The sequence below is a fragment of the Poecilia mexicana genome, unplaced genomic scaffold (genome assembly GCF_051168715.1).
Source record: "Poecilia mexicana isolate PSO_F unplaced genomic scaffold, ASM5116871v1 scaffold_9, whole genome shotgun sequence".
In the NCBI taxonomy this organism is placed as follows: domain Eukaryota; kingdom Metazoa; phylum Chordata; class Actinopteri; order Cyprinodontiformes; family Poeciliidae; genus Poecilia; species Poecilia mexicana.
In genome coordinates, this window is record NW_028263378.1 from 18312209 (window position 1) to 18321849 (window position 9641).

General features: G+C 38.1%; 2 protein-coding genes across 7 annotated transcripts; both read left to right on the top strand.

Moving 5' to 3' along the window:
* The first annotated feature begins 430 nt into the window (after nt 1-430).
* LOC106921308 (arrestin domain-containing protein 3-like) lies at nt 431-4337 on the top strand. Of its 4 annotated transcripts, none has more exons than XM_088008928.1 (6): nt 431-823; nt 904-979; nt 1073-1217; nt 1323-1416; nt 1834-2093; nt 2653-4337. In XM_088008928.1, the coding sequence occupies exons 1-6, from the start codon at nt 538-540 to the stop codon at nt 2836-2838; spliced, it is 1047 nt and encodes a 348-aa protein (XP_087865054.1). In that variant the 5' UTR covers nt 431-537; the 3' UTR covers nt 2839-4337. The 4 variants fall into 4 exon arrangements, with proteins under 4 accessions (XP_087865054.1, XP_014848394.1, XP_087865055.1 ...); XM_014992908.2 differs by having other exon boundaries at nt 436-823; nt 919-979; XM_088008929.1 differs by having other exon boundaries at nt 685-823; nt 919-979; nt 1102-1217.
* A 133-nt stretch (nt 4338-4470) lies between these two features.
* On the top strand, nt 4471-7733 carry LOC106921273 (arrestin domain-containing protein 3-like). 3 transcript variants are annotated; one of them, XM_088008926.1, is made up of 8 exons: nt 4471-5002; nt 5079-5139; nt 5233-5404; nt 5501-5588; nt 6585-6610; nt 6692-6841; nt 7010-7221; nt 7301-7397. In XM_088008926.1, the coding sequence occupies exons 1-8, from the start codon at nt 4747-4749 to the stop codon at nt 7323-7325; spliced, it is 990 nt and encodes a 329-aa protein (XP_087865052.1). In that variant the 5' UTR covers nt 4471-4746; the 3' UTR covers nt 7326-7397. The 3 variants fall into 3 exon arrangements, with proteins under 3 accessions (XP_087865052.1, XP_087865051.1, XP_014848336.2); XM_088008925.1 differs by having other exon boundaries at nt 6585-6841; XM_014992850.2 differs by lacking the exon at nt 7010-7221 and having other exon boundaries at nt 6585-6841; nt 7301-7733.
* Nucleotides 7734-9641: the final 1908 nt, after the last annotated feature.

Genomic DNA, 9641 nt, shown 5'->3' on the forward strand with positions numbered 1-9641 from the left:
ACACTCAAGATAACCAGGTCTTTCTATCAACTCTTCAGAGTGTTGTCTCTGCTTCAACAACCTTTGTTTATTTCTCCTAGCCTGCTTTTAATGTCTCATTTATCAAAGTTTAACAGCTTCACTCCACTGTCATTTAAATGAGATTTTTGTTTTTACAAGAATACTCTTATGTCACACAGCATAACAAAGTTTCACATTTTTAACTCCTATAAAGAGTAAGATAATCAAAAGGATGTTTTCAAAAACAATATGTGCTACATATCCGAACACTGAATTTCAGCTAAACCTGCCTTTTTTCTTTTTTTCAAAAAAATACTGGTGTGACCTGTTTTCATGACTTTATGTTTTTTTTTTCCCTGAAAGCACACCTTAAGGTGTTCCAACCAGTCACACGTTTTGTCATCAGACAACCTGAACAGGTTTGTCGGGATTTACAAGCTCACCTGCAGTGCGTGTTCTTTAGCACAATTGACACTGCTGAGGAGGACTGTTGGGTTCACACAGTTCCAACCTCGTCTTGGTTTGCGCTTCTAACTGATGAAAATGACCATCAAACACTTTCAGATCGAATACGACGCCATCAACAGAAGGAACATTTTTACCAACGGAGACACCATAAATGGACGGATCATCCTGGAAGCCGTGAAGAAAACAATAATCCAGTCGCTTGTTTTTAAAGCTACAGGAAAAGCTTCGCTTCGCTTAGTTAATTACTATGGGAACATAATAGACAGGGAGGATGAGAGAGATGATCAAATTCACCTGGACAAAATAAAATATTATCAAATCAAACAGGATATCCTGAAAGAAGGAGAACAAGAAGGTGACACGATTTTAATTTACTGTTCATTTAATTTTCTTTCACTAATTTAACAAGAGTTGACGATATTGATTAAACAAAAGCCTTTTCTGTTCCAGACTGGAACATCATTGAAAAAGGAAGGCATGTCTTTCCTTTCAGCTTCAAGGTACCAAACAGGTATGATTCCTTCATTTATTCTAGAGTTCATGTCTTTATCTCTTGTCAGACTGTAATCCTTTTTTTAAATATATATATATATATTTTGTTTAGCCGAAAAATACCTTCATCTTTCTGCTCAGTCTTTGGTCAAATTGTTCATACGTTGAAGGCAGAGCTGAAGCAATCGATGAAGCTGACAAAAAAAGCTGAAACTCACTTCACATTTGTGTGCAAACCATCCGTATCAGGACTTATGGTGAGAAAGAAAGAACTGTTAAAAGAAATTGTCACACTTTAGCGAATTAAGAGATAGAAAACAAACAACATTTATGTAAGTCACAACGATGTGATGCCATTTTAGGCCCGTCAACATGGAAGCATGAGCAAAAACATTGCTCTTGGCTCTGGAAAGGTTTCAATGACCGTCCACACAAGGCAGAGAGGATACAAACAAGGCAAGTATCTGGTTTGTGAAAGTGAACATGCTGACTTACAAGCACAATTAGTTCTTCAGTAGACCTTATGCTCTGTCTTATATTGCTGGGGTTTGAAGATTTACAGAGTCTGTTGTAGTAAAAACAACGTTGGAATATTTCAAACAGTACAAATTTATGCATACTTTGCTCTGGAGTTTACTTAGAGGAAAAAGAGGAAAAGGGACTGAACATATTCTTTGTTAATACAAGAACCATAAAATTTAAAGTAACCATGTCTAGTGTGTTCTTTGCTCCAAAAGCATGCTCAACTATGAAAGATATGTTCTAACCTATTACTTGTCCCCTTGTTCAATCCATTTTGGCCTTAAATTATATTTGTATGATATTGTCTTGGTGTGTGATGCTGGAAGCTGATTATGTCTCTTCATTGTACAGGTGAGGCCCTCCGGGTCCGGCTTGAAATTGAGAATCTCTCAAGTCGTTCGGTCAAACCTAAGTTTGTACTTGACGAGAAGAAGATCTACTTTGGCATACACCAAAGTAAAATTCAGAAACATGAGATACTGAAGGAAAAGGCAGATGCAGTCGAATCATTCTCTGGCAAAACAACGGTAATAAAGGAGATCACCATCCCTCGAGAGCTTTCCCCGTCCATTTTGAACTGCTCCGTCATCAAGCTAGAGTACAGATTAAAGGTAAGCTTCACCTGTGGGACAGAGTTGTTTTTTGTAGATTATGTGTTTACACAGTCCAGTCTAAGACAGGACTGTATGGTAGGACTGACCATCCAAGCATAACCTAAAAAGCACATATATGCTTGTGTGTGTGTGTGTGTGTGCGTTTGTTTGTAATACCTTGTGGGGACGATTTTCCTAACATATACTACGTTGTGGGGACCAATTGCTCCTTGTGGGGACTGGAGCCTGGTCCCCATGAGGGGAAACCCTGTTTTTGGGTCAGGAGTCAGAGTTAGGGCTAAGGTATGAATTGAGTTTTGGTTAGGGTTAGGGTTAGGTATGTGATGGTTAGGGTTAGGAAAAGGGTAAAGGTCAGGTTTAGGCTGTAGAAATGAATGGAAGTCAATGGAAAGTCCCCACAAAGATAGCAACACAAACATGTGTGTGTGTGTGTGTGCGTGTGTGTGTGTGTGTGTGTGGGGGGGGGGGGGGGGGGTGTGTGTGCGTGCGTGCGTGTGCATGTGTGTATAACATCTTGCTGAAAAGAAGGGACTATTTATTGTTTCTTTCCTCCCAGGTATATCTAGAAATCACATGTGAGGCAGACTTAGTGGTCAAACTCCCCATTGTCATCATACCTGAGCTATCGGAGGAGAATCCTTCTGGACGTCCAAATCAGCCAGCCTGGATGTCACAACCAATGGGTCCTCCACCTCCCTATGAAGAATATGCAATGTACCCTTCTTATCCTTTTGGAGTTTAAAGAACTCAGATTTTAAGACTTCCTTTAAATGGGAATGTTATGGTTTTTGTATGACACACCAGCAGCAGTTTTTTTCCAACCTCGTCAGTGCCTGTGTTGTCTACAGCACAACTTGACAAATTTGCTGCATGACTGAGCCCAAGAAAACATGACTGAGATTATTTCCTTTAGAGAACACAACAGCTACTGCAGGCGACTTTAATATGAATTCACAAGGTTTTCTTTTTAAAGAAATGTCTAAAGTATGTAATGTAATGTTCATGAAAGGCTCTGTGATGGGCTAGAAATGTACACAGCCAGGAAGACCACACTCTAAGAAATAATCCTCTAAATTTGCAGTAACATACTGGCAGCTATAGACGCCAGAAGTTTACTGTAAATGCACAGTAGCTGTACCTTAATTAATCCTGACAATAAATTACCGTCAATGCACGTACGGTATGGATACTGTGAAAGAACGGTAAACTTCTGGCGTCTGCCAGTAGTTTACCGTTTTCTAAAAGAACGGTAAAATACTGGCGTCTATAGCTGCCAGTAGTTTACCGTTTTTTTTCTAAGAGTGCACCTCCTCTTCCCACTGAATGCTGAAGGCAATTTGTAGCCACTGAAACTTTTGATGCACTGTTTGAAATGTGTCTACATCCAGCTGGATCACAGAGTCAGAAATGCTGTAAAGACAGGGAAATGAAGCCCAATCCTTGTCTTACTTGGGGGTAAAATAATCTATTACTCTATCCAATATAACAGCATAAATTGGACAAAAGCAGCACTAGGGTAGTTGCAATAACAGACATAAAAGATGCCCATTTCAGCTGATTGTAGTCTCTCAGCTTCACTCTACAACTCAACAGAGAATTTCATCCTGATGATATTATAAATTAAATCTTCCTTTAGGAGTCTCCCTCATTTCATCAGCCTTCAGTAAGCCTTTTGGCTTGGGTTTGGCTAACGTATACACTTTTACTTTTTTAGCAACTGCTACAGTTGAGATCTTGAAATGCAATGAGAATGATTCGATTTGGTTAAGGTGTATCTTATTTAAGTCATAATGAGTGGGCTGTGGCAATACCACCTATATTTATGTTTAGATGTTTAGATAGACTGTTTTTGTCTGCATGTGGTACACAATGGATCAGGTTTTTCTTTAAACAGGATAGAAAACATTTGATGAGATGGGAATAGTGGTGGCCTCTTTCTTTTGACTTCTCATTTTTAAGATTGTACATCATCATTTTAGCATCTCTCAGAAGTGACCTCTTTAGGCTACTATTTGATTCAAGTAACCTTTAACCTCAATTTAAACATACTATGCTCATATTTGTTTACATTTTAATTTTATTTGATCCCTTTTGATCCCCAGTTTTATTGATTTCACTTGTTATAACTAACTCTATATAGGCTGAATAATGTATATTTCGTTAAACTGCACTTTGGTGCAATTTGTGTTGTTTCAAATGTACTTTTAATAAACTAAAAGTTGTAATTTTTGAATCTTTAAACTTTGATTTTTTTTTTTCTCCACCTTTTTGTTTACAGTAACTACAGAATATACAAAGTGATTTACTATTAACTGATTCTTTGTACCGACTGATTCTTGCTAGGACAAACATAAACTTGCACACATGCAAAACATCGTCCCTTTGCATATTCACTTAAACTGATGCAGCCGTCGCCATCCTGGCTAGAGTTACCTCTGTGAAAAGGACACCTGCAGGATTGATTACGTGACCTGTTCTGACACAGTTACCCATTCTGCACTGTAGTCCACTGTTCCAGTAACGCCAGCATCCCTATTTATCAAAGAGAGGTCATCATCCTAATTTTAACTCAGTTTCAGCTGTCAGGGAGAACGTATTTAAGCGCATAGATCTTTTATCACAGCATTTACTGTATTGATGTCGTCCTATCATGACTGTGAAGCATTTCTCAGTGGAGTATGACAGAGTGAAGGACCAAGGCACCTACTCCCCAGGGGACGTTCTTTCTGGAAAAGTAACCGTGGTAACCACCAAGGAGATCAAAGTGCAGACCTTTTTGGTCCGAGCTAAGGGGAAGGCTAAGGTGACTTGGTACGAACAAGGACAAAACTCCATCTTTCGCAGCAACAAGAAGAAATACTTCTATTTTGAGCATATAATTCTTCAGGACAAAAACAAGGGAGATGGTATGTTTTGTAATTTATTTTCTGAGATTTATTTTTTTTTCCGTTAAAATAATTTGGTGAATTCCCATCTTTTAAGGTTCAGAAATCATGGGTGCTGGGATTAATGTTTTTCCATTCAGCTTTGTGATTCCAAGCAGGTATGAGTTATTCCCAGATATAAACTGACTTTCAGCTGCATGTAAGAAACTTGGATAAGAAAGTAATGTTATCTTTGGGTTCCGCCCTTACAGAGACATGCCCTCATCTTATAGAGGCAAATGTGGTGAGATCACATATAGTTTGCGAGCTCATTTGACTCAATCAATTTGGCTTGTACACAAAACCAAGACTGAGTTTCCCTTTCTAACCAGCTCTGAGTTTCCTTTTGCCTCCAAATCAGAAATGATAATCATTGGGCTGAAGGTGAGAAATTATTTTTGATTTCCTTGTTTTCCACTTCCTCTGAAAGAAGATCTGAAAGTCTGAGATTATTTTCTCGCGTTTGTGTTGATTTGATAGGAGCAACAGCATGCAACCAGGATTTCATTTTGTGGCTCTGGGAAGGTTACCATGAATGTGACCTCTGAAAAAATGGGCTTAAAGCAAGGTAAGTAGATTTCACACAGGCACCAGGGAAAGTAAGCATCCACACTTACAAAGAAATCAAAACAAATAAACACTGAACAACTTAACAAGAAAAGGCTGAAAAAGAAAAAAAAAGGAAGAAAACCAGTTAAATTTGTGTTTGGAAACCATCAGTAGTTATTCTTAAATAGTTTGCTTCAAGGTATGATATAATAAGGATCTTAAAATGTTCACAAGTAAATTGTCAGACAATTTGACAGACGCATTGTCTGTCAAATTCTCTGAACATTATAAATGGTGGCAACTGAGCACCATTATCACCATTAATTGAGGTAATGGTGTTGAGCGCCATTACCTGCATGCTTGCTAAGCACACAAGACTTCACTGCTGAAGAAAAAGCACAACGGAAGTTCAAACATTGACACAGAGCATTTAGAAAACCCAGTGAAACAAAGGAAGAACAGAACATATTGATGAGGTTAAAATTTAACTCTTTCAGTCTCACTGCACACACGTATAGGACATGGCATTTCACGTTACCCACTAAGCAGCACGCCAAGATGGATTCTAGGAGGTAAAATCATTATGGTGGGGGGCTTTCTTCAAGCACAGCACTTGTAAAGTTCATATTTTTGAAGGAAGGATGAACTGAGAAAAGGGCCTGACTGAAATTCAATTAAAAAAAAAAAATCTTTGGCAAGAACTAAGCATCAGACAGCTCGCAAGAACCCACATCCCATTATTTTCAAGATCTGTTGTACTGAAACAATTTATTCAAGTGATTTTAATTGCTTTTTTTTTTTCAAATTTAATTCCACATTTAATTCCCCAGATTTACTTATGCTGATTTCTTTGTCTACGTACTACTTGAACTTTATGATATCCTCAGAAGTATATATTAACTGAGCTAAACATTAACATGATCAAAACTCATTGATCTTCAGAAATATATTCCTTCAGTGTCTATTTCTAAAATGTTTTTTTCTTTTTTACATCTGTTTGAATGTAAAACTGTAGGAGAGGCAATGGGAGTCTTCGTGGAGGTACTCAATGCCTCTGCACACTCTGTAACGCCAAAGTTCTACCTGTGTGAGAAGCTAACCTTTGTGGCCCATTCAAGGAAGAAAGTGCAAACAAAGGACATCTTGTTCGGGATAGGAGACGCTGTTCCAGCTGAGGGCATTCACACTGTAACCAAAGTATTGATCATCCCTCCACACCTTCCCGCCACCTTCTTCAACTGCAGCATGATGAATCTGGAGTACAGAATCAAGGTATTTATGGTTGCGACATAATGAATTCGGGCAGCTGTCTCACACGAGAGTTTATTGATATTATTATGCAATTTTAGAACTATACATGAAATAAGAGGGCTGGTGTTTTCAGAAATCAATACTGTTGCTTAATGTTTTCATTTATTTTGCAAACTAAACATTTTTAAGTGCTTGAATCGAATCATGAAAAGAGCTCCAGAAACTCACTGCATGATGGGAAAGACAGCAAGGAGGAGGGGTGTTAGAAGCCTCATGGCTCATCGAGGGAGGCGTTTCGTATTACAGCTCAACCTGTTCCATCTTGCCATCCACTCAAATAGATTTGCATGTGAGCTCTTTGAATACAATTGCTCACTGAGGCATGTGCTAGTGTTAAATAGGTCAGTTATCCAGGTGTTGTCATTTTTTCCTGGGTTCATAAGATACAATCTTTTATTTTTATTATTCTGTCCTCTACAGATCACTCTTGGTGTCCCCTTGCTGAGAGACGCAGAAATTAAACTCCCTCTGGTCATCCTCCAGGGTTCGCCAAAACCTCTTCAACAAAAACCAAAAAGATCCATCTGGTTTAGAAAACTCCCTGTTTAAAAGAAGAACAAAAAGGGTGTACGTACATTGCTCTGAGGTTGTAATGCAGGGTTTATGGCTATGTACACAGCTGTTGATATTTTTGTAACTGCATTTACATTTCTTACAAGAATGATTTCTGTTGCTGTCTAAACCTGAAATGCTGTTCAACATTATATGTGCATGTCCACTAGATGGAGATGTCAGCCATTTAACTTAAATGGTTTTGTTGGAAATCTAGAGCTGTTTTGTTGTTTTGATGTATGTTATAATAAATCACTGGTATATCCCACATTAAACATCAAAAATACAAAACTGGGTAAAATATGTCAAATAGTCCTGTTTTGCTTGGGTCAAAAATCAAATATCACATTTTCAAATAGGAAAATGTGCAGAACAATCCAATCCCGATTGAAAAACGATTCGGGGATAATGTATCCAAATAACCAAAATATGCAATTTTTGAAAAGATATATTTGGAATATATTTCTGTATCAATATACTTCACTGGGATTTCTTTTGACAGAGAAGTCGACGATAGACTTCTGGAGGAATTCATCTCCAAGTCTCACGTAGAATCTGTGAAACTGAAAGGACAAATGTGCACTTTATATAAATGTGACAATAAGAAAACAATTGTTGCCACAAGCCATATAGGGTGCACAACAAAATGGTGCTATCAGAGATGTTTTGGTTGCGTCAACTGTTTTTTTGGCCTAAATAAAGAAACATTGTGTTGGGAGAGTCACGCAGAGGGGATGCTCTTCGACAGCTGGGATATTGAAGCTGGTCAGAGTTGATGAGGCGATGGATGGAGCAAAATGCGAGACAATAAGAAACCCAGTTAAATGATGGGTTTCTTATTGAGACTAAAGCAGAGGTTCACCTCTGAGCAGGACAATTAAAATGAATAATATGCAATTGAGATCCAATAGTTTCTTGTGAAATGGTTTGAACTTACATGTCCTATTCGCTTCATATGGACCAACTATAACACTTTTACACAGCATCCAATTTCAGACACTGATTGGGAGCCAAATTGGAGTTAATTGCCTTGCTTATGGGCTCTTTAAAGCAGTAAAAGAGGCTGGAACTGAACCCTCAATTTCTGCCTACAAGATAGTCAACTTGTATCTTCCTACTGACCCACAGCTGCCCGATCATAAAATCTGAAAGGTTTTACAAAGGGACATCTTAGGAAAATAATCCACTTGTTCAGTTTGGTGTACACATGAAAGTGTCTATTTAACTTAAACCCACTTTTTATCTAGAAACTCAATGTAACATGACATCTTTCTGCAGCACATACAGAACCTTCTCAGTCTTTAAAGGATCCAAGTGTTCTTTGAACTTCCTGAGAACATTCAGTTCAAGTCATTAAGTTGACTAAGTCATCTGACTTATTCATACATACGAAGCTATTTGTTTACAAGTATAAAACAGAAGATGAAATAGAAACAGTTGTTTTGAAATGACATGTGGAGGCATATAGACAAATACACCCAGAGCTGAAATTACTAAGTTCATCTAATTAACTCCAAATTATGTGATCTGTCATTCATATCACCAGTGTAAATGATAAGGTTACGTTTTTCACATGTATATGTGTCTGGTTAGACAATAGAAGTGCACATTCACTGGAAAAAAAAGATGTACACGTTTGTTTTTATCTCTGTCTGAAGTTAAGTCAGACCAAACTTCTCTTGTTTAAGGTCAGTCAGACTTATTAAAACTGTTTCTATTTCCTAAATTCCATAGTAATCAGAAGAAATAGATTTCCTCAGACTTGGGTTAAATGTTTTGAGTTTTCTTCCATAAGGCTGTTACAGTAGTTTTCTGGAAGTCTGATCCATTCCTCCTGACAGAACTGATGTGAACCACAAATTCTCTAAAGTAGGAATCTCTAATTCCAGTCCTCAATGTCCAGCGTCCTGCAGGGATGCGTCCTTGGTCCAATACACCTAAATCAAATGGATGAATTATCTTCTCCTGTGATGGACTGGCGACCTGTCCAGGTTGTACCCCGCCTCTCACCTGAAATGTTTCGCTGCAGATAGCCACCATCACACCTCCTGACCCCACTGGGGACAAGGGTGTGAGAAAATGGATGGATGGATGAATTATCTCCTCAGTCAAGTTCTCCAAAGTCCTGCTAATGTGTGTTTGAACACATGTAGGTGTGTTCAAGGACAACTGAGTAAAAGAAGGATAAAAACATTTAACATATTATTTT

What these genes read in the sequence shown, in the direction of transcription:
- LOC106921308 (XM_088008928.1), top strand. Translation starts at nt 538, where the DNA reads ATGAAAATGACCATCAAACACTTTCAGATCGAATACGACGCCATCAAC. An exon ending in AGCTTCAAGGTACCAAACAG is followed by an intron (nt 980 to 1,072) that starts GTATGATTCCTT and finishes TATTTTGTTTAG; the next exon opens with CCGAAAAATACCTTCATCTT. An exon ending in CATCCGTATCAGGACTTATG is followed by an intron (nt 1,218 to 1,322) that starts GTGAGAAAGAAA and finishes ATGCCATTTTAG; the next exon opens with GCCCGTCAACATGGAAGCAT.
- LOC106921273 (XM_088008925.1), top strand. Translation starts at nt 4,747, where the DNA reads ATGACTGTGAAGCATTTCTCAGTGGAGTATGACAGAGTGAAGGACCAA. An exon ending in AAAAATGGGCTTAAAGCAAG is followed by an intron (nt 5,589 to 6,584) that starts GTAAGTAGATTT and finishes GTAAAACTGTAG; the next exon opens with GAGAGGCAATGGGAGTCTTC. An exon ending in CATGTGCTAGTGTTAAATAG is followed by an intron (nt 7,222 to 7,300) that starts GTCAGTTATCCA and finishes TGTCCTCTACAG; the next exon opens with ATCACTCTTGGTGTCCCCTT.